This window comes from Armigeres subalbatus, chromosome 3 (assembly GCF_024139115.2).
Source record: "Armigeres subalbatus isolate Guangzhou_Male chromosome 3, GZ_Asu_2, whole genome shotgun sequence".
NCBI lineage: Eukaryota > Metazoa > Arthropoda > Insecta > Diptera > Culicidae > Armigeres > Armigeres subalbatus.
In genome coordinates this window covers 39,082,869-39,106,560 of record NC_085141.1, presented here as the reverse complement: position 1 = coordinate 39,106,560, position 23,692 = coordinate 39,082,869, and the positions used below count along the sequence as shown (strand labels likewise).

General features: G+C 40.9%; 3 protein-coding genes and 1 long non-coding RNA gene across 4 annotated transcripts; 1 reads left to right on the top strand and 3 right to left on the bottom strand.

Moving 5' to 3' along the window:
* Nucleotides 1-529: 529 nt before the first annotated feature.
* On the bottom strand, nt 530-1,141 carry LOC134226464 (uncharacterized). Its single transcript, XR_009983483.1, has 2 exons — nt 847-1,141; nt 530-780 (listed from the first exon to the last, which is right to left on the bottom strand). It is a non-coding gene; the product is annotated as an uncharacterized LOC134226464 (long non-coding RNA).
* A 2,864-nt stretch (nt 1,142-4,005) lies between these two features.
* Nucleotides 4,006-22,919, top strand: LOC134225790 (leucine-rich repeat protein 1). The gene is made up of 4 exons (XM_062706141.1): nt 4,006-5,341; nt 21,789-21,894; nt 22,070-22,516; nt 22,575-22,919. Exons 1-4 carry the CDS (start codon nt 4,095-4,097, stop codon nt 22,728-22,730), a joined length of 1,956 nt encoding a protein of 651 aa, XP_062562125.1. The 5' UTR covers nt 4,006-4,094; the 3' UTR covers nt 22,731-22,919.
* Nucleotides 6,732-7,878, bottom strand: LOC134227456 (uncharacterized). The gene is made up of 2 exons (XM_062708971.1): nt 7,741-7,878; nt 6,732-7,681 (listed from the first exon to the last, which is right to left on the bottom strand). The coding sequence occupies exon 2, from the start codon at nt 7,537-7,539 to the stop codon at nt 6,841-6,843; it is 699 nt and encodes a 232-aa protein (XP_062564955.1). The 5' UTR covers nt 7,540-7,681; nt 7,741-7,878; the 3' UTR covers nt 6,732-6,840.
* Nucleotides 15,680-21,616, bottom strand: LOC134225791 (uncharacterized). Its single transcript, XM_062706142.1, has 2 exons — nt 21,153-21,616; nt 15,680-16,548 (listed from the first exon to the last, which is right to left on the bottom strand). Exons 1-2 carry the CDS (start codon nt 21,487-21,489, stop codon nt 15,713-15,715), a joined length of 1,173 nt encoding a protein of 390 aa, XP_062562126.1. The 5' UTR covers nt 21,490-21,616; the 3' UTR covers nt 15,680-15,712.
* Nucleotides 22,920-23,692: the final 773 nt, after the last annotated feature.

The following is a 23,692-nucleotide window of genomic DNA, read 5'->3' as shown; positions in this document are numbered from 1 at the left end:
GAGATAAGACGCGCGGCTACAAAGTAAAACCATGCTGATGGTGGCTGGGTTCGATTCCCGGTGCCGGTCCAGCCGGTCGGATTGGAAATTATCTCGACTTCCCTGGGCATAAAAGTATCATCGTGTTAGCCTCATGATATACGAATGCAAAAATGATAACCTGGCTTAGAAACCTCGCAGTTAACAATTGTGGAAGTGCTTAATGAACACTAAACTGTGAGGCGGCTCTGTCCTAATATAGGGATAGTGGCAATAAGAAGAAGAAGAAGTATTCTAGGATTGTGATATTCTCCACTGAAAGCCAGTCGAATGGCTTCAGCGGCGATGCGGCCAATGGTCATGTAAATTCCGTTAGAGACTCAAAGTCCATCCAACTGAGAGCAACTATTCGCCTTCTTGATTCAGTTGACCTCCGAGCAGTTTGCTCAATGTTGATAAAGAGACACAAATTATTATGGCAAATACCATCAATTTCGTATAGCTACGGAGTCCTACGTCACCTTTGCGTACAACCCGATCGGGCTGCACCTTTGAGTTTTTCGAAAATATTTATTATTATTACCGATATTGCTTGTTCTGCTATCAGCCGGAATCAATGCCGATGAGGATTTGATATGCGGTGTCTTCTGAGCATGTTGGCAGTTATTTCCATTTTTTCACAGCTCCAGTACTCTTAGGATTCCCGGATCCCGGATTAGTTTTGGAAATATTAAGCAAAGATGCTCCATCAACGGTATTCTGGTGGTACTTGCGGTACAAACAAGATGAAATGTGAAGGCCCTGAAAAACGAGATTACACAAACCTTAGAAGCTGCTAATTTAAACAAAAAACTGTGCGATACTAACCTGAATGAACAGTGATCTCGAGATCGTCTTCTTCCCATTTTGTATGCTGGAAATCCGAACGATTACTTGGTTTTTGAAGCCAGAAATACAAAATACATAAATATCTACAACTATATTTCTTAAGCGTGCGAGCAAGTGTGAAAATATGTCAACAAAACAAAAATATTGCTGTTTCTTTCGTATCATTGAACACAGCTGTCACCTTGAGTGATTATTTTTTCATATTGAGCGTTTTGAAAATAAAAGTTCAAAAACTTTTGGGTTCACAAAGTAAATTTCAAAATTGACATTTAGACCCGACGAAAAATATGTTCGAATTAAATATATAACTTTCGATTCCAAAGTTTTCACTTTTATTTTAAAGAAAAACTATCACTTCTTAGATATAAAGTATGATATATTTGATAAAACTATGTTTGTTCTTTCTGTGTAGGAGCCGGACAATACTAAATACTCATCCTAGTTGGTTGGCATGTGTATAAAAATACATATGAGAGAGTTATAACTATACTATAGTTGGTTAGTTCTGAAAATGTATTGCAAGAGTTCGGCTGGTACCTGGTACTGGGAATTTGGTTTCATCAGTACCCGCTAAGCTGCGGAGGACGACGGATGTCCTTCGTAGCTCAGTAGGGACAGCACCTGTCTAGCGTACTGGGGTCGTAGGATCAAAGCAACCTGCGAAACCTAGCGACTTGCAGTTCCATGTTCCAAGCTTCCAATCGTGATCCTTTATTCGTCACCTAGTTCTTTGCCGATTATATCGAGTCGTATTATCTCTTATTGTTCGTAATTATTGGTTTTCCATGCGGCTTATTGGGCCTGCGCAAACCTCCTGTCTCGTCGGAGGGCCGTCGTGTCAGGGCTGTTTAGCGTCCCACCTAAAGGCCAGTATCGACTTAAAAAGTAGAGAGGTTACGGAATTTTGTTCAATATTACCAAGAGGAATTTTGACAACTGATTTGCATGGAGCAAATTGTCACTTTTACTTACGGAATAATCGAGCAGAATATTTTTCCGAAAGTAAAGTGACAGCTCCCATTACTTTGCGTGGGAACCTTACAAATGCCAATTTTGTTTTTTGTTCTTTTCATGTGGATACTGCTGTAAGAATTTTGTTTCGATTCTGTACTTTTCCGATTCAGTGAACGGAATTTAACATGTGATTGAGATAGAAAAAGAAATTTCTTTTGAACACGATACTAACCTTAACACCAGAACTTGGGCTTGTGCGCTTTGACTGGCACACGGTCGCTTTGGTGGGGCCTTCTTGTGGATACATGCAGCTTTTTATAGGAATTTAACAGGGCCCACTGTCAAACCCCACCACATCCTACACACTTAAAATAAATCGCCGAATTCGGTAAAATTTTACCGAAATCTCAACAGCAGAACTGTTCGGTGAATAATTTAACTGATTTTCGGTGATTTTGACAGTTGAGCAATGGAAAAAATTACAAAAAATCTGTAAAATAAATTACCGAACAGTTCTGCTGTTGAGATTTCGGTAAAATTTACCGAATACGGTGAAATGAGTTAAGTGTGTAGGCAAGCCCCACAACTCGCAGATAGCCTGGGGAGGGATCATCAAGCCCTTGGACATAGTCCCTGCTGCCCGCTCATATCGTCTATGAATGATTTAGAATTATGCGGGATAGCATTATTTGGTCTACTCAATTGTATTGTCTATCCATAACAAACTTAGAACGCTTTTTATACCGAAGTTGGATTTTTCTCCAGATACAGGCAACCTTCCCAACTTCGGAAGTAGTGCCTTGTATTCTCCTGAAAATCCTCTAAACAACGCATCAATTAGTTTGACTGATGAAAATTCGGAGGAAAGTCCCGACTCCCGAATTCTAAGTTGGTGCTACGCCGACAATAAATGTACTTTGTGTGTCAGACATTCAATTCAATACCAAATTTTCAAAACGACTTATCTGCTTTTGTAAACAAAGATTCAAACGTTGATTCGACGAATCTGATAGAACCAGGGGTCTGTGAAGCGGCCATGTTTCTGATGCCAGCATCAAAATCATCGATTAATTTAATACGAAGGCGTAATCATAATCGTTGAAACCTGCCATTGAAAATGTATTTTGAATATCATAATAATTTGGCGAAGTAGAGCGCTTGGTGCCGATTGAAATCTGAAAATTTATAAAGACATCAATATTCTTGTTGAAATACACCTCGCATTCGTATACACGGTTAGATGACTTTACCCATTAATGGGTACTATGTTATTGTTGATATTATTCCCACCGTGAAAAATTCACCCATTTTCTTGAAAAAGTGCCACTACCCATTTTAATGGGTATAGTGGCACTTTTTAAAGAAAATGGGTGAATTTTTCACGGTGGGAATAATATCAACAATAACATAGTACCCATTAATGGGTAAAGTCATCTAACCGTGTACTTTTGCACAAGTTCTTGATAAATGATGAAAAATAATTACGTCTATTTGGAAAAAATCACTTCGGAATAGTGGTTTGTTTACAAAATAGAATTGTCAGTGGGAAACCCAATTTCAATAGAACAATGGCAAACTCAAAGATGTTGGCTATTGTCAAACGTAGTGGGTAGGATTGGGGCTTCCAGATACCTGGATAGAACTCCCACGCAAACCAACCCATCAATCCGTAGGTGAAAGCTTCCGCTACCTGTTGATGTTGGTGTGCGTGGGCGTGCTGTCAGATTTGTCAAGTCGACGTTTGAATTTTTGTTTACAAAAGCAGATAAGTCGTTTTGAAAATTTGGTATTGAATAATTGGTCACCTCATGGTTGATTGAAAAATCCACATTCCGAAAACCATGAATCGAACGTGTATTGTCGGCGTAGCACATACTTAGAATTCAGAAGTCCGGACTTCCGAACCGAACTTTCTTCCGAAGTTTTATCTGTCAAACTAATGGATGCGTTGTTTAGCGCATCTTTAGGGGAATCCAGCGCACTACTTCCGAAGTTGGGAAAATTGCCTGTATCTGGAGAAAAATCCAACTTCGGTATAAAAAGCGGTATAAATTTATTCCGGATACACAATATATTTTTATGAGTGTTAACGGTCCGGCAGTGTCACATGTCAAGGAAGTGAACAACGCTGCTATTTAAATTTTGATCAGCGCGCGAATTTTTTTTTTGTATTTTGGTTTTGTCTGTGATTGTTTTATGACTTAATAGTTTAATAGTTAATAGTTTATTAATTATTCCAAGTTAATCATTTTATTTATCGGTTCATCGGCAAAATGAAACTAATATGTGAGACATGTGTCTTCAATCGAAAGGTGCCGCCCGTAAAGAAGCCGTTTCAAAAAACAATCTTGGCCATTGGCAAGAACAATGAAAAAAAATCCGAGGAAGCGGTTATCATGCTGATTACAAATGCCAACAAAGGAGGAACCAAATATACGCTGAAAAAGAACATCAGCAAAATTTTCACGCGATTTATTTCCGAAGGCAAAGCCACAATTTCGTTCCACACACCGGAACACGATTTGCAAATCAAGTCCGAGGTGATTCAATTGACCAGCTTTCTAAAGGTACTGAAATCGGTTTTAACTGGGGAGGCAACTGCCAACGGTACCATCGAATCTGTTCCCGTAAAGTTACCCTGCCTGAGTGTAGCTAACAAGAAAACTTCTTTATTGTCCTCTTCTGTTAAAGTACTTTCCACAAAATGTGTGATAAAAAGCAGAGGCGATTATCCTCTGAAAGGATTCAACCGAAAACTAACCCTGCTGCAAATATCGGACATCAAACTGGTCCGATTTGATCCGCAAATTCTGCTATTGAAAAACCTTCGCACTCTGAATCTGTCGAACAACTGTGTGGAAAAGATACCCAAAGACCTTGGACTGTTACACCTGACAGAAATTGATCTTTCCGGCAATGCTTTGCATGGGCACGATTGGGAATGGTTACGAGGATATGCCATTCAATCCAGTCTGCAAAGTCTGAACATCTCAAACAACAGCCTTAGCTATTTCCCGATCGCGCTCATTTACGCCAGAATGCTCATGAGGTTGGACATGCGCCAAAATTATGTTCTCAAACTTCCTTTCGCTTTGTGGAAAATGTCACGACTTCGCTTCCTGAACTTGGCAAACAATCGGCTCGGTTCCGTACCGGAATCGATGAATCGCATGAAGTTGGATGACTTGGACCTCTCCGACAACCAGCTTGGGCATGAGATCTGCACAGTTCCGGATCTACGGGTACCATCTCAAGTGGGCCACATGCCGGCACTATGGGAGCTGGCTGCGCGGGTCGTCGTCGCTCGTAAAATACACTACTCGCCGGGTATGATTCCTTTTGTGCTGGTGGAGCTGATGCATCGGACACCGATCTGTGGCTGTGGATTGCTCTGCTTCACATCGAAGATCTACGAACGGGCGAAGGTGATACGCCTAAACTGCCAGCACTTGACCTTGAACAGCAACCAGCATCTGTATGCCGATGTTGTGTATTGTAGCCAGCGGTGTAGTACCAAGCTGTAAGTTTGCTTTACTTTTATTCATTATAGTATTTAGAACACAACATTTTAATTATTATTTGTTAAATCCGATCGCCATTGAAACACCTTGATAAGCTTGCACTCAACACCTGAATAAGTTTTTATACACTGAAAATCTCTTCAATGAAGCAAACAAAAAAAGTGTTTATACAAAGACTGGAATTTAGACAACAGAAATTCCAAAGAAATAACTTCCATGTTGCTGTTAGGTCATTCTTTAATTAGCTGGGCTCATTTTACAAGGTTAGTACACATATGGGACTGATCGAAAAAGAATAGAAAATTATTTGAAGTGGGAATAGTACAATATTCAATTTTATCTAACGTCCTATTGACCCGATGACATGTATTGTGGAATGCTCCCACGTGAATTATAATTACACATCTGATTTGAGATTCACTCTAGTCGTGGAATATGCCTATCTATCTAGCCGGAAATAGTATCCGCTCCCAGGTACCCACCGACCAAGAATATTATTTGCCTTAAATATGAGCAAGCTCAGAACTGCAGACTTTAATAATAAAGAAAATATTAATAAAAGTCGTTCGTTTGCTTTTGTCGAACAAGTTTAGTAATGGTAATAAAATATAAACATGTCCAACTGAAACACGTATCCTATTTAAAACACTATTATTAGATGTTGCTTGGTTTATTTTGTGAAAGCCTTGATTTTCAGTCCCTATCCAAATTTATCCAAAAGGAGGCCCGAGGTCGACAATTTGTGTGGCGATTATTCACATAGAAATGCGCTCTGATGCGAACTACAAACTATCAAGTGGATATCACTTACAGATAAGAAAAACCGTATTTGAAAGTCGGCCTTTGAACATTGCATTGATGTTTATACTATTGACCAAAATCAAAAACTCTTCGAAATCAAAACAATTGAGAATTTCAAAAAATAATCAAAATACCTATCCAGTCTAGCTGCGGTTCATAGAGTTCACATCGGATATGGTAGGTAAATATGTGTTGGGTTCAATCAAAGGTTATTGCCTATTTCCGGGGATTAAACCACCCGACTTGGACGTTAATTTACAATGTTATGAAAACTCATATGTGAATATGTACGTTATGTGGAAGATATTGATTTGGAAAACTGTTTGATTTGATTGATTTGGAAAACTGCTACTGTAGGGTCATGGGTTCGAGTCCCATCGAAGGGAAAGTGGTTACCTCCAACACATTTTCCAAATCAATATCTTCCACATAACGTACATATTCACATATGAGTTTTCATAAAATATGTGTTGTTTTCATATGCTAAAAGCGCACCACCAAGTTAACTTGATCGGAAGGAAAAACTTCACTAGTCGAGGACACATTACAGGGCAAAAATAAGGAAGGATATGAAAATTACAGAAAACATACTTTATGAAACGTTTATTTCAATCATAACAGGTACTAAAAAAATATGTACATCTTACACAATATTCAGCAAGCTCTCCCCGGTACTACAAAGTTATCAGAAAATGATTCAGTCCACAAGCGTTTTGAATGCCTCCATCGACTTCACCATCGCTGCGTGAGCCGTCTCGAAACTGGACAACTTTTTCGTCAACTCCGCTAACCGTTCGTCTCTCTCCTTCAGCCGCATTGCCAGGTCCAATCGACTGCAGTCGGCATACTCCGGATAGAATTGTTCCACCATGCGCCGTTGCAACTGATCTTCCGAGGAGACTATTTCGACATCGTCAGTTTGAACCGACGAATGTTGATACTCGACCCGAGGAGTCGATGTGCCGACTGTTTCCACCGTCACAAGGGGTTCGCTAGTCAGTTCTTTGGAAGCGTCTTCACTTACATTTTGTATTTGAATTTCCCATCTTACGCGTTTTGAATCAGAAACCTCAACAACGGGACCACTTACCCGAGATTCCTGGTCATCATTATTAGATTCGACATCACCACTATCTGTTTGAATAGCCTCTTCCTCTATGTAGTATATCGTGTTTTCATCTTCAAGGGCTTCAATTGGTTCCACCGGTTCAATAATCAATGCACTAGCCATGGTAGGCACATCCCCTTGCTCGGAGCTTCCGATCTGTTCCGTTGCGTTCTGAGTGATGCATAATGGACGTTTCTTTCCAGCAGAACCGATAGTAGTGGTTGGTGGATCATAGACAGGTGATTTGTCATAACAGGCCAATGTTGGAACTGCCACTGCGTTTAGCATCCGCGATTTGGAGTTCCGGTAGTCCGAGGGCTTAAAGTGCAATGTGCACACTACAAACCGTTGTAATAGCCGGTCAGGTTCTTCGGAATGTAAGTTGAGCGAGTTCTGCCATTGATCGAACACGTCCTTCCTTTTCGGGAACCTGTGACACAGAATAGTAAAATCGGTACTTGTGCAGAATGGCACGGCACAAGGACGAACCATCATGAACCTTGATCGTTTGGATTGGCCCTGCGTCGAATCTAACACAATGAACACAATACTTTGGTAAATCACGGAGATACGAACAAAACATTGAGCGAGCACTACGGACAGAGCTTTTATTATTTACATTTGAATGATGTATAAATACAAGCTAATACACTGAAAACCAAAACTACCCAAAAGTGGGTTGTTTGCACTCAAAACCGTGGTTTGGGCCAATAACCCAAAATTGAGTAAAATGACTTTTCTGGTACTAGGTAGTTTGCCCTATAGATAGTGGAATATATAGATGAGCGAAGATAAATCCTCTGTCTCCAAACGAACTGTCAAACCTGTCTCCAAACGAGCATGACGTCACGATTTCAATGGAAACGTTAAGGGCTGTGACGTCATATGCGCGTGTGCACGAGCAAAAAAATCGACTCAGCCATGCTTTCGCTCATCTATAGATTCTACTATCTATAGTTTGCCCTTAATCCCATGTAAACAATTTACCCAAAGCTGAGTTTAATTTATCCAAAGCGGACCTTAATCAACCCAAAATAGAGAATATTGGATTTACTTAAATTTGAGTTATTGGGCTGAGCAACCTCGGTGAGGTGTTTGCATCTTGCTCTATAGTTTCGATATAGCAATCATGGGAAAAAAAGGGAAAACTACCCAAATTTGGGTAAATTTTTTCTGCAATATTCTCATCAGTGCGTATATTGAACTCAAAGTTTGGGTTGATTTATCTGTCCGTGTACAAGCAATCATATCGGTCAAGATATCGGTACCTACATTTCAAAAGGGCGAAACTGCTTTTGTAGACAAAGAGCTTCTCACACGGAAGCTTTGAGATACCGATTAATGAGTATTTTCGCACCATTTTCAAACAAAAGCGCGCATAACTCTTCACTGAGGAAAATGGTGTTTTTGAAAAAGTGCTACAGATGCTGGACATGTTCATGTAAGCAAAAGGTAATTATTAAAATTGATTATCAATTTTATACAAGGTTATCTTACTATTTAGGCAGCACTCCTTAAAATAACACTTCAAAAGCATTTAATCGCCATTTCATAGGCAATTAACTATGAGATGTATTAATCACTCTAATGCAACGTACACACCAGTCAAGCAGTTCGACGAACATTGACTCCGCCCCCGCGAAAACGCTTCGGTTGCTGCTTTGTTTGAACGTGTGTGAAGTTGTTCGAACAACCATTTGACAGTTGCTGGCTCGGTTGGAAAAAATTAAAACGGTTTGATTTTGGTTTGAGTTGTCGGGGGTGGAGTCAAGGTTCGCCGAACATGTTTGAGCATTTGTAGTGAAGTTGCACAAACCCCCATATATTTTCTGATGGTTGGTGCTCAAGTTGGGGTTTCGGTCGTTCGTGTGTGATATTGTTGGTCGAATAAATTGATTGTTCGTGACGGTGTTGGTAAAATCTGATGGATGTTTGAACAAACGAGAGGTGGAGTCAATGTTGTTCAAACTGCTTGACCGTGTGTACGTTCCATAAGGCTTGGGTCCGATTCGCGAATTAAAATCAAATTCAACTTAAAAGTGACAGTTCAGAAATTATGAAATCCCCCGCTCATAAGAATGGCTGGTGCTACCCAGCAAGAACAACAAAACATCTATCAAAAATGATTCAACATCTGTCAAAAGTAAGCTTGCTCTGCGGGCAGGGTTATTTGGAAATTATTGAACTGTCATTTTTAAGTTTAATTTGATTTTAATTCGCGAATCGGACCAAAGCCTAAGTCGAATAACATTCGGAATAAGGCATCATCTCCACTGCGGAATAATAAATTTGGGGTTTTTAAATGAAAATTTTAAATTGTCATATCCAACAATTTTCATATAGTGAGTTACGTCAATTTTGATCGAAACATAAATGGATTGGTGTGCGATCGAACATGATTTACGGAAAAACTACACATTACACATTACACGCGGCAAAACGTTTACCAAAACGAACCTCGCTACCTTCCGACCCCATATATCCAACATCCGGTTTGAAATTTGTATGAGAATTACTATGCAAACAGTATTTTTTTTGGAAAACCGTTTTGCAACGTTGCTCATTAATATCTAAAAATATATGAGAACGTTGACAACATAGAAAATTTAGCAAGTGAATGAATCGTCTTTGCGAAACAATTTGCTGCTTGCAAGAAAAAATATTAAGGAAATACTAAATCGTGGAAAATTTAATTGAGCACGTAAAAGAATATAATAGTGCTGTCCAATGAGAGCTTGAAGTAGCTCGAAGTTTCTCCCTGTCCTGCTCATGCCCATTTGTTTACAAGAAAGAACGTGTAGGACGGGAACAACTTCGAGCTACTTCGAGCTGTTCATTGGACAGCACTAATATCAATCAGTGTTGTAAAATGTCATTTTCATTCGTTTGTATAATTTTCCCAGAACTTTTTCCAGAAGGTAGCTATCAATTCATGATGTATGACGAACTTATAGCGCTTAAATGTGCCTACAACTTTGTCTAACAAGACATTGCTGTAAGTATGTAATCTGGGGCGCGGGAGGCAAAATGTCATTCAAATGACATTATGTCAAATGACACGTGACATTTTGGAGAGTGTTCACTCTCCAGCTTCATATGTTATATTTAGAGCAATGTACCCTTGGACAAAAACATAGCCCTACTTAAGCGTTATGAGTACATCTAAAATTATAGAATAAATTTGGCTTCTAAAGAAAGTTATGAACAAATTAGTCAAATGACACGCAGATGACATTTTACAAGCCTGATATCAATAATGGACATTTTTCTTCTTCTTATTGGCATTACATCCCCACACTGGGTATTGGAGGTACCTCCAATACTTTTTCCAAATCAATATCTTCCACATAACGTACATATTCACATATGAGTTTTCATAACATTGTAAATTAACGTCCAAGTCGGGTGGTTTAATCCCCGAAAATAGGCAATTACCTTTGATTGAACTGAACTTGAGTTGCGTGCTCTTGCCTACGCAATGCGGTCGTGTCTGAGCTTGACGACCGACTGGCAAATAGCTTACACAACCTCACTTGATCAGTACCGTTGCTGATGAAGAATGTGTATAGCCGCCAGACATTCTAAATACTCACGCTCCTCTAATGTGGACGTGTACAATACACATGTGGAAGTATTGGCTTGAGAAATGGATTGCGAGTGATTTGACTATGCGTCCAATTTGGGAATCTCGAGCTCGTTCAGTAGCCGCTAGGTTGCGAAGCCCGACGGAGGTCCTTCGTAGCTTAGTTGGTTAAAGCACCAGTCTAGCGTACTGTAGGGTCATGGGTTCGAGTCCCATCGAAGGGAAAGTGGTTACCTCCAATACATTTTCCAAATCAATATCTTCCACATAACGTACATATTCACATATGAGTTTTCATAACATTGTAAATTAACGTTCAAGTCGGGTGGTTTAATCCCCGGAAATAGGCAATTACCTTTGATTGAACTTGGCAAATATTGTTATATAGTTTACATGCAATGTAAAGAAACGTTTCAAGAGTTATCAATGTATGAATCTTATGTACGAAAACGTTTCAAAAACAATTGCAAGTATTGTTACATCAGAGAAATATGTTGATGTATTGTATCCTCAGTGTTGATACAATCTGTGCAACCATCAAGAAACAATGTATCCTATTGTATATCGTACATTGTATGGTAATTCAATTGTTTACACTATTGAACCAATAGTACATTTTCAAGAGTAGTAAACCAGAATAAATAATAATGGATAAAAAAATAGACATTCTAAAGCAAGATATTTATGTTTTATACATTAAGAATTATGTTATTTCTTTCTATTTATGTTCCTTAAGCCTCTTCACAATTAAGTAACCAAAAATTCCTCCGCTGCATTAAGTAACCCAAGTAACCAAAAGTTGCTTTAAGAGTACGCTTTTCGCTTAATCAGCTGATTGGTTACTTGAGTTACGTAATGCAACGGAAAGGCAATGGAAATAGCAGGATTCGACATAAATGTTCTGTCAAATCCAGCCGTTTCCAACACCATCCCGCTATGAATTGGGTTTGGGTCTCATGGATGTAAACACTTCGTTATTTCCAGTCATGTTGATCAAATTGAATTTTATGATGCCTGCTGCTGCCGTCAAATGGAGATACCGCGTGACTGCCGTGAATATTTACATGTGCTGTGCGCGGTTTCTTTTGGCAGGGTTGCCGGTATTTTATGTCCTGATCATTTAAATGTCAAAAGTGTGCCGAGTGTGCCGCATCGAATGCCACACTTATGAATCAAAACCCTTTAAATGTGTGTTTGGAACATTGTGCTCAGCGTCCCACCCCTTGAGTAGAACGCAATGGTTCAGTTTCCATTTTTGAAAAAAAAAATTAAATTGCTGAGTTGCCCTTCATTCATGGAGATACTGGTGGAAATACATTTTAGTTCGATAATATTTCTTGAAAATTGGTCCAATCGTCCTTTTTTTATTTACCGTGCACGCACCCAACTTTGCGCAGCTCCTAACTTTGCGCATTTTGCGGTTATTTTCGTAATAGAATGCGTTTAAATTGAATTTCGAAATATAATTATAACTTGTCAGCACAATATACATGTTATCATTACAGTGCATGCATATTTTCGCTGTTAAATGACACATTTTTCATTTTAATAGTCGAAACTTGCACTGAAAACCGTGAAAATGACCAAAATGGCGTGTTCTTAGCACAAATGACAAGTGACGGTTTACCCGAAAAACTGTATTTTTTGTAAATTTTTACATTCGCTGACAACTGATTACACATGGACCCAATAATTATAATATTGTTGAAGCCATCTCATGAGAATTTGGTTAGTTATTTACATTTTTCTTTAAAATATATGATGCGCAATGTTAGGAACAATTTTTCAATACAGTGTACCTAATTTTGCGCACAACTCGTATTTCTTCGATATTTTCAACATTAGGATATACCTCGTCGGAATAGGGTTTAGGCAAAAAAGAACTTTTGTTAGCTGTGGCCAATGTACATAAATGAGGCTGTACATACACCAACAGACGTGAAAACATACTAAGTATGTCGAATCATAAGAAAATAATGCCGGGCATCCTCATATTCTCAAATACAGTCAAACCTTCATGAGTCGATGTTCTATGACTCGATATCGACTCATGGAAGCAAATTTTGCTATGTTGAAAAATATTTTCTGGGTTACTGCGATGGTCCCTTCAAACAGCTTCCCAGGGATTTTCTATTCCATATCTCGATACTTCCATGAGTCGATGGTCCCTTCAATATCGACTCATGGAGGTTTGACTGTATGCTCAAATATGCCTACAAATGGAATGAACATAAATTGTTATAGTAGTATTAGCTGAAAAAATAAAATTTGGATGAAAAATTGTATAATAGACGCTTGCTTCGTGTAAGAAATTTTTCAAGTTATGTGCGCAAAGTTAGGCATATAATAAGGGGCCTGCTTTGAAGTTCAATTTACTATTTATTTCAAATTTTTGTACCAAATTTAGTTCTCAAACAATAATATGATAATAATACTACATCATGGAAACTATTTCAGGCAGATAGCTACTTTCTGTAAGTTGTACGAGTTGATTCAAGTTTGCATTTCCTTAACTGCGCAAAGTATGGTGCGTGCACGGTATTTGTGAGAATTCCCAAAAGTATCTAAATTTTTCTATCAAATCTCCGTTCGATCATAGTACAGAATCAAAATACTTTTTAAACTTTTAAACTTTAAACTAAAATTGAGGAATAGTCTGATTCCCCGAAGGCGCACCCAACTAATGAATGTAGCTTCGCTCATTATCCTTAATAAGAGCTTCAAATATTCTTCGAAAATCCCTTTTCATATATTTTTTTTTTATTTTTTTTCGTAGAAACTTTGTTCAGAAAAAAATGTTCGATTGTCGCCAAACAAATGCTTGATTTCGAAAATTAAATTTTAAAACTCTCCTTGAATTCAACCCTGTATTAGCGTGCAAATGAGGAAACATGGAAACGTCAAGATATATTATCTTGCTGCAGTCTGAACACCTCGTAATAATTGGATACCCTCTCACTTAACAAAGTCATAAATAGCCCAATCTGAATAGGCTATTACGCTCTAAATTTAGAAAAATCGGTATCGAATTAGTTTTCAGTAGCAGGAACAACCAACTTAAGACACTACTTGGAAGCACTAAAGACCCCGTTGACGCATTAGGAAGATCTGGAGTTTATAAAATATCATGCCACACTGTGCCAAAATCTACATAGGACAGACAAAACGAACACTAGACACGAGGTTCAAAGAACATTTGGCAGAAGTAACTAAAGCAAACAAAGACACTGAAAAAGGTATACATTATCATTTCAAATCTAAAGTAGCCGAACATATATTTAACGAAGATCATCAATTAACCAAAGACAACATATCACTTCTCAGACAAATACAAAATCCTTGGAAACTTGACGTAGCGGAGAGCTTAGAAATTTACAAACAAAAACAATTAAACTTACTTAACAAAGATCAAGGAAACGGATATACCTGGCTGTTTAAATTACTACCCACGGGACGACGACGAATCGGTCCAAGCGACATGCCCTAATTTTTACCTACCTACCGTTCTACCTACACACCATATTTAAAGTTAATTCTTCAGTCGATAACAAAACACTGAAGAAGTTTCCAAGTAGGAAACGAAATACGTATCTGTTTGTTGATACATAAAAAGTGAATAGTGGAAATAAATGGAAGAATAATAGTCTTTTAACCCTGCAAATTGGTATTGACCGCGATAAGTTTCACCGCGGAATGGTGCACCGCCGAATAATATAAACCGCGATATGATACTGAACGCGAAATGGTAGACCGCGAACTGGTACACCGCGAAATGGTTAACCGCGAAATGTCGTACAATCATTTCCAAGTACTCGCATATTTCTGCTAAAATATCTATACATCCAGGTTTTTTTACACGGTTTGGTTTTAGTCGTTTAATACCTTCAGCTTCAATGAAACAATGAGTTAACCCCACGAAAAAATTCACAAAAAAATCAAAGAAAATTCAGGTGGTATTTAAAAAGCTATGAAAGTTCGGGTTAACCGAGAAATTAATGAATTCCAACCGCGTAAAAAAAACTGGGTGTACGAAGAATTATAAAACTATGACGTTTTCATATCGATGAATGAACTGTTGAAGCGAATTTGCAATGCATTCAAAAATATGTGTAAACATTGTGTAATACTCATATAAACTATAGTAACAGTTTATGTTATGAAAATTATTTTGAGCTTTTTAGTGGAATGTCATCACTTGTCATAAGACGAGTTTGTACAATCCCATTGAATTCCACCACTTAATTGTATCTTGACAGATACGTATTTCGACCTCAACAGTAAGGCCGTCTTCAGTGTCTTGTACTTGACTCGACTTGAACAGTTTATGATTTCTTTGACGAAAAATATAGCTTTGGAAAGCGGTAGAACCAGTTTTAAAACAAGCTGTCAAATAGATACAACGGTGGAAAGAAGGGATGTGTGTCATCTTGTCACTGTACTGTACAGCGCGATCATTGTGCGGAAATCATATGTCTGTCGATAGTATTAGCTTAAAATAATCCATTGATGATGATGACAACGCGCTTGTCACCGGCTTGGTAAATCGCGTTTACTCATTAATGAGTATTGCGATTTTTTTTTTCTAAAATTAGCAAACTGGCTCACCAGTTACGCGCCGGGTCCCATATGCGGCTAACCCCACTTCATGTATATCTGCTGTCTTTTATTAAATACCCTTCAGAAAGGTACCGCCGCGATTTATGCACTCCGTTTACTTGATTATTGTGGTTGAATATAATTTAACTGTTTTTTTTTCTTCAGCGCATCCTTTCCTCTCGACAGTGGAACGCCGTGAATAAGAACCCATTTGGAAACAGTACAGTAATGCGGTTTAGACAATATTCTACGTGGTTCAAATTATGTTGAATTTTATTTTGTTTACTGTTGTTCAAGTTCACCGCTGTTATTATCATCTAGCTTCGTAAGCAATTGCTTACAATCACTTATGATACGACGGAAGTAATCGATTTTCTTCTGCATTTGATCTTTATCACTCTCGCATTTTTCCAACAGCTTTTGTAACTTCTCCTGTTCCCGGTAATATTGAGCCTTAGGCAGTTGTACGTATTCTTCGCCCTTAAAAATGAACTCGTAGATAGGAACATTTTTCTCTTCAATGGTCGGAGGAATTTCCTCTTTTTTTACAGGATTAGAAACGGAATCAATTTCGTTGATAGTGCTTTTGCTACTACTTGCAACGACGTCAGGTATTTTTACCGGAGAGCACAATTCCTTCGATGGTCCTTCTTGTAGTTCATCTGGTTTAGGCCCGGTCGGTTGAGTATTCTCCGGCGTGGAACTTACGGTTGCCTCAAGAGAGGAAACATTAGTTGCGTCAGCAGCTGCATCGTGAGAGTTCGAACTTGATGGAACAGTTTTGATGATGATAGTTTTAGCACCAGTGTTTTGTTTCTTAAGCTTGATTTTACGTAAAATAGCCCCTTTAGGTGGGTTGATAGGCTTGGAAGCTTCGTCCAGTCGGGATGGCGCATTATATGTTGTTGATGACGACGAAACAATCATCGAATGTGAAATTGCTGGCATTTGGTCTACTTTAGTAATCTTTGTGTATGTCGAGATTTCACCGGATGTGGCCCGTCTCTTGAAAGGTAGTGGCTGAACTAGTTCATCTGTTTCAATTGGATCCTTTTCAATACTCTCGGGATCCATGTAGACTATTTCCGTTGCCACATCCTCATTGTCGTCAGTCATACCTGAAATTATTTTTAGGAAATTTTGAATAAAATGAAACAAAGTAAAGTATTATTCGATAATTATTGAACTGACACTTTTGAGCTTAATTTGAGTTTAATTCAGGAAATGGGTCAAAGCATAAGTGTACGAAAGGCCATACCTTCGCTCCAATAACAAACTTTTTAAAGGCTCGGAGATCCAAACCTTGGCGGGGGCAGCAGGGACCATGTCCAAGGGCTTGACGATCCCTCCCCAGGCCATCTGCGAGTTGTGGCGCCTGCCTAGGATGTGGTGGGGTTTGACAGTAGGCCCTGTTAAACCTCTATAAAAAGCTGCATGAATCCGCAAGTAGGCTCCGCCAAAGCGACCGTGTACCGCTCAAAGCGCACAAGCCTGAGTCCCGGTGTTAGGTGGGACGCTACAGCCCTGACACGACGGCCCTCCGACGAGACAGGAGGTTTGCGCAGACCCAATAAGCCGCCTTTAAAAACAACTATTACGAACGACATAGAAGATAATACGACTCGATACAATCGGCAACGACCTATAGGCGACGAATAAAGGATCACGATTGGAAGCTTGGAACATGGAACTGCAAGTCGCTAGGCTTCGCAGGTTGCGACAGGATAATCTACGATGAATTACATCCCCACAACTTCGATGTCGTAGCGCTGCAGGAAATCTGCTGGACAGGACAGAAAGTGTGGAAAAGCGGGCATCGAGCGGCTACCTTTTACCAAAGCTGTGGCACCACCAACGAGCTGGGAACCGGCTTCATAGTGCTGGGAAGGATGCACCAACGCGTGATTGGGTGGCAGCCAATCAACGCAAGGATGTGCAAGCTGAGGATAAAAGGCCGTTTCTTCAACTATAGCATCATCAACGTGCACTGCACACACGAAGGAAGATCCGACGACGAGAAAGAAGCGTTCTATGCGCAGTTGGAGCAGACATACGATGGATGCCCACTGCGGGACGTCTACGCTCAGGTAGGAAGGGAGGAAATGTATAGACCGGTCATCGGACCGGATAGTCTGCATGCCGTATCGAACGACAACGGCCAACGATGCATAAATTTTGCAGCCTCCCGCGGAATGGTAGTCCGAAGCACTTTCTTCCCCCGCAAGAATATCCACAAGGCCACATGGAAATCACCTAATCAAGTAACGGAAAACCAAATCGACCACGTTCTAATCGACGGTAAATTCTTCTCCGACATCACGAAAGTACGCACTTACCGCAGTGCGAATATTGAATCCGACCACTACCTCGTTGCAGTATTTCTGCGCTCAGAACTCTCGAAGGTGATCAACACGCGTCGGAGTCGTCCGCCGCGGCTAAACATTGGGCGGCTACAAGACGGTAGACTAGCCCAAGACTACGCGCAGCAGCTGGAAGTGGCACTCCCAACGGAAGAGCAGCTAGGCGCAACATCTCTTGAAGATGGCTGGAGAGATATTCGATCCGCCATTGGAAGCACCGCAACCGCTGCACTAGGCACGGTGGCTCCGGATCAGAGAAACGACTGGTTTGACGGCGAATGTGAGTAGTTAGTTGAGGAGAAGAATGCAGCATGAGCGAGATTGCAGCAACACCGCACGAGGGCGAACGAGGCACGATACAAACGGGCGCGGAACAGACAAAACTCGATTTTCCGGAGGAAAAAGCGCCAGCAGGAAGATCGAGACCGTGAAGAGACGGAGGAACTGTACCGCGCTAATAACGCACGAAAGTTCTATGAGAAGTTGAACCGTTCACGTAAGGGCCACGTGCCACAGCCCGATATGTGTAAGGACATAAACGGGAACCTTCTTACAAACGAGCGTGAGATGATCCAAAGGTGGCGGCAGCACTACGAAGAGCACCTGAATGGCGATATGGCAGACAACGGTGGCGGTATGGTAATGAACCTAGGAGCACGCGCGCAGGACATGCGACTTCCGGCTCCGAATCTCCAGGAAATCCAGGAGGAGATCGGCCGGCTGAAAAACAAAGCCCCTGGAGTTGACCAACTACCAGGAGAGCTGTTTAAACACGGTGGTGAGGCACTGGCTAGAGCGCTGCACTGGGTGATTACCAAGGTTTGGGAGGATGAGGTTCTGCCGCAGGAGTGGATGGAAGGTGTCGTGTGCCCCATCTACAAAAAGGGCGATAAGCTGGATTGTAACAACTACCGCGCAATCACATTGCTGAACGCCGCCTACAAGGTACTCTCCCAAATTTTATGCCGCCGACTAAAACCAATTGCAAGAGAGTTCGTGGTGCAGTACCAGGCGGGATTTGTGGGTGAACGCTCTACCACAGACCAGGTGTTCGCCATACGTCAGGTATTGTAGAAATGCCGCGAATACAACGTGCCCACACATCATCTATTTATCGACTTCAAAGCCGCATATGATACAATCGATCGGGACCAGCTATGGCAGCTAATGCACGAAAACGGATTTCCGGATAAACTGATACGGTTGATCAAGGCGACGATGGATCGGGTGCTGTGCGTAGTTCGAGTTTCAGGGGCATTCTCGAGTCCCTTCGAAACGCGCAGAGGGTTACGGCAAGGTGATGGTCTTTCGTGTCTGCTATTCAACATCGTTTTGGAAGGGGTAATACGAAGAGCAGGGAATAACACGAGTGGTAGAATTTTCAAAAAGTCCGTCCAGCTATTTGGCTTCGCCGACGACATAGATATTATGGCACGTAACTTTGAGAAGATGGAGGAAGCCTACATCAGACTGAGGAGAGAAGCCAAGCGGATCGGACTACCCAAGTAACCATTAAGCCGTAAAAACCGACTTTATTTCGGTTCTATAGTCGCATAAAAACTTGAACAACAGTGCTAATAAGATCTAAATTATATTTAGGTGCTGCTCAAAAGCCGCTTTTGGCGAATTATTTGGCTAATATAGTGCTTGCCCCTACCAATTTTTCCACGCCTATGCCAAAATGTCTAAATTTTTAGACGAGTTGGAAAGGGACAAAAAAAAAAAGAAATGAAAAATAATTGTTTGTGTTCTTTCTTTTTTCTTCCCATTGGGATTCGATGATTTTTTTGTTTATTATATTTAATTGCGGGATTGAACTATTGAACTGTGTTTGATCGTTTTTGTTCAGGTTTGCTGCTTACCATCTGATCCATCACGGATTTGAATGGGTGTATTGCTGGGAAGGGATAAAAACACAAGGATTTTATCTTGCCTTCGAATCAAGGGGCGAGAAACTTGGCGAGAAAGCATTGAACGAGGCATTGGCAATGAAAAATGAATTATATGTAATTAATTGGACGCAACTTTTTTTTGTATTTATATGATTGTTATTGATTCTACCAAAACGTCATAGATAGTAGCTCTAAATTGGTAATAATAATTCCCTTATTCGGCTTGAATCCACATGGCTAATATCTAAGTGTTATATACCGATATACGTCTTCTTTTAATGCTTGAAGTTTATACGGCTAATTAGCACTTGAAAATCATATATACAGCTTATAGGCACTGAAATGTTGTTATATGGTTTATATAAGGTTTATTAGAGTGCTTAATGGTTACCTGTGTAGTCATTAACACGTCGAAGACAAAGTACATGATCGGAAGAGGTTCAAGAGAAGACATTGTGAGGCACCCACCATGAGTTTGCATCGGTGGTGACGAAATCGAGGTGGTAGAAGAATTTGTGTACTTAGGCTCACTGGTGACTGCCGAAAATGATACCAGCAGAGAAATTCGGAGACGCATAGTGGCTGGAAATCGTACGTACTTTGGACTCCGCAAGACGCTCCGATCGAATAGAGTTCGCCGCCGTACCAAACTGACAATCTACAAAACGCTCATTAGACCGGTTGTAGTGCTCTACGGACACGAGACCTGGACGATGCTCGTGGAGGACCAACGCGCTCTAGGAGTTTTCGAAAGGAAAGTGCTGCGTACCATCTATGGTGGGGTGCAGATGGCGGACGGTACGTAGAGGAGGCGAATGAACCACGAGTTGCATCAGCTGTTGGGTGAACTATCCATCGTTCACACCGCGAAAATCGGACGACTGCGGTGAGTCAGGCACGTAGCCAGAATGTCGGACAGTAACCCGGTGAAAATGGTTCTCGACAACGATCCGACGGGCACAAGAAGGCGAGGTGCGCAGCGGGAAAGGTGGATCGATCAGGTGGAAGATGACTTGCGACCCTCCGTAGACTGCGTGGTAGCCATGGACCGAGCCGAATGGAGAAGGCTCTTATATACCGCAAAGGCCACTTCGGCCTTAGGTGCCCGCCAGAGTAAACGCGACGTGCGATGCGACGCGACGCGACTCACGTAAAAGAATAACAATCATTATCAACAGGCTGTCAAATTGCACTGTCGCGTCGCGTCGCATCGCACGTCGCGTTTACTCTGGCTTCACCCTTAGTCTGAACAAATAAATAAATTGAGATTATAATTGAAAATAGGAAATGAAATGAAAATAAGATAAGTGAACATCGAGATACTCTTCATCTCTCTTCATCATGTCAGTAAATTCGTAATCTGAATAGGCTATTTAGAAGCCTTTACTTTGCAAAAAATATTAGAATTTTAAAATCAAATTTTCATCTATTGTTTTACATTTTTTATTCGGGTAGGCGCAGGGTACTCACTTTCATCGAGATGTTCCTCCATCGTAATTTCATCCGAGTCGAGCTCAAACGAGCTTTGCGCTTCCTGTTGGTCGTGTTCTTCACTGGTTCCGTAGGCGCGAGGGACTGCCGTACTTAGTAGCATCTTCCGCCGGGAACTAAAGCACATATAAATCCGCGGAAAATGAAGCTCGCACATATACTGATGCACGTAGTTGGAAGATTCAACGGCTCCAAGCTCGGACCACTTGGCAGCGCGTGCTTCGCTCTTTGGGAACCGGAACAATGTTAACTCCGGATGGGTTTGGCTGTTGATATTGCAATCACGATACACGCAAGACTTCTTCGAACGGTTCATTCCGTTTCCGGCGTTTCCGGTACTGCGATTTAAATTTTTGTTTCTCTGCCAGGACGTTTTATATATACAAAAACACAGTTTGTTAATATTGTTTGTAAACTAAACGGGAGAGCGTCTCTTCTTCCTTTTCGTTTTTTTTTCGGAAGCGCTGAGGGATTGTTCGTTAAGGTCGAATGAAACGAAAATATGTAACGCAAGGTAACGGTTGTTACTTAAAAAACTTGGGTAATTTAGCAACAAAAAATGTGAGATCTCGATTTTGTGTGCAATTTTGATAAAAGTTTTTGACACATGTCAAGAATTTCAGCTTTCAGTCATCTCAAGAGGCAAACGACAAAAGGCAGAAGAAAAATCCTCCAAGTTTCGTATCAAGAAATGGCCGCATCCGGAAAACTATCGATTCTGGTAAGTGCAAAACTATTTGTGTTCACCGTTGTGCTATACGTAGAACGTGCGAAATTATCACAACGTGATCTGCAAACCAAAATAAACATCGCTCTGTTCTATACGCAAAAAGGTTATGCAGTCCTGTCCAAGCATTGTCCGGTTATGTAATTTTGCACCGAATGTTTCGTTCCAGGCTCGCCAGCTGAGCACCAGCTCGGCTTCCGCTCAGCTCGTCAAGCCACCAGTTCAGATTTTCGGACTGGAAGGTCGTTATGCCTGCGCTCTGTACTCGGCTGCCCACAAGACCAAGGCACTGGATGCCGTCGAGAAAGATCTGAAGAGTCTACAGAGTCAGATGCGTTCGGACCCTAAAGTGCGCGATCTGTTGATCAATCCAACGATCAAACGGAACGTCAAGGCCGCCGCTATGAAGGAGGTTTCCGCCCGGGTCAAGTACAACGCTGCCACCGGCAACTTGCTGACGGTTCTGGCTGAGAACGGTCGCCTTGGTCGATTGGATGGTATCATCAATGCCTACACTCTGATTATGGCTGCCGAGCGGGGTGAGGTCGTGTGCGAAGTCAAGACCGCCAGGCCATTGGATGATGCCCAGCGCAAGCAGCTGGAAAGTGCCCTGAAGGTAAGCATACGTGCTTTTGATTAGTAATCGTTGACGATATATGTTTGTTTATTTCTAGTCCTTCCTGAAGCCTAACCAAAGCATCCAGCTGTCGGCCAAGGTTGATCCCTCTTTGATTGGTGGAATGATCGTGTCTATTGGTGATAAGTACGTGGATATGAGCGTCGCCAGCAAGATCAAGAAATATACCGATATCATCTCCGCTCCAGTCTAAATATTCGGAGGAGGGTTTCGGATAAACCGATTGTAGGGAATTGGGGGAATGTGTTATCATTGTGGGAACATCGCCACTGAGTACATGGTACGATGATTATTCTTCCGCCGATAATTTCGTTGAAGCAAGCAATCCTTGCGTGATGCAGTACACGTGTAATATTGAAAGCGAATAAAATGGTAAATATTACGTGATTTGTATTAACTCAAGCCGAAATATTGTTCAACATACCTACTTAAACCGAATAATAAATTGTTGATCATAGACAACCGGATTGGGGAAGATATGGCCCGAGTGTTACGTTTTACACATTGAAATTTGGTCGTATACTTTGACCAAGTCCGTCTAGGTTATTCTTCTTATTACATCCCCACACTGGAACAGAGCCGCCTCGCAGCTTAGTGTTCAGGGGCCCTCCTTAGGCATGCGGTAAGACGCGCGGCTAAAAAGCAAGACCATGCTGAGGGTGGCTGGGTTCGATTCCCGGTGCCGGTCTAGGCAATTTTCGGATTGGAAATTGTCTCGACTTCCCTGGGCATAAAAGTATCATCGTGCTAGCCTCATGATATACAAATCTCGCTTAACTTTCCAAAAGGACCTAAGTAACATTTTTTTCATGAATTAATTTGAGTACTGCAATCAAAAGCTTTCATGTTGTTCTGTTGATTAATTCATGAAATTAATTCATGAAAAAAATGTTACTTAGGTCCTTTTGAAAAGTTAAGCGAGAAATGCAAAAATGGTAACCTGGCTTAGAAACCTCGCAGTTAATAACTGTGGAAGTGCTTAATGAACACTAAGCTGCTTGACAAGGTTATTAATATTAAGCAATTCGCAAGAAATTGAGGTGGTACAAGCCTGGACTATTGCATGAGAGTAACACCACTTCCATGCGTCACCACATATATTGATTTGGGTCACTATCTCCACAGACAAACAGACATAACACATTGAACATTTAC

Excerpts from the sequence above, each read along its gene's own strand:
- LOC134225790 (XM_062706141.1), top strand. The coding sequence starts at position 4,095 with ATGAAACTAATATGTGAGACATGTGTCTTCAATCGAAAGGTGCCGCCC. Across the intron at positions 5,342-21,788 it reads CAGCGGTGTAGTACCAAGCT|AATTTCAGCTTTCAGTCATC; the intron begins GTAAGTTTGCTT and ends ACACATGTCAAG. Across the intron at positions 21,895-22,069 it reads CCGGAAAACTATCGATTCTG|GCTCGCCAGCTGAGCACCAG; the intron begins GTAAGTGCAAAA and ends GTTTCGTTCCAG.
- LOC134227456 (XM_062708971.1), bottom strand. The coding sequence starts at position 7,539 with ATGCTAAACGCAGTGGCAGTTCCAACATTGGCCTGTTATGACAAATCA.
- LOC134225791 (XM_062706142.1), bottom strand. The coding sequence starts at position 21,489 with ATGAACCGTTCGAAGAAGTCTTGCGTGTATCGTGATTGCAATATCAAC. Across the intron at positions 16,549-21,152 it reads GGAGGAACATCTCGATGAAA|GTATGACTGACGACAATGAG; the intron begins GTGAGTACCCTG and ends AAATAATTTCAG.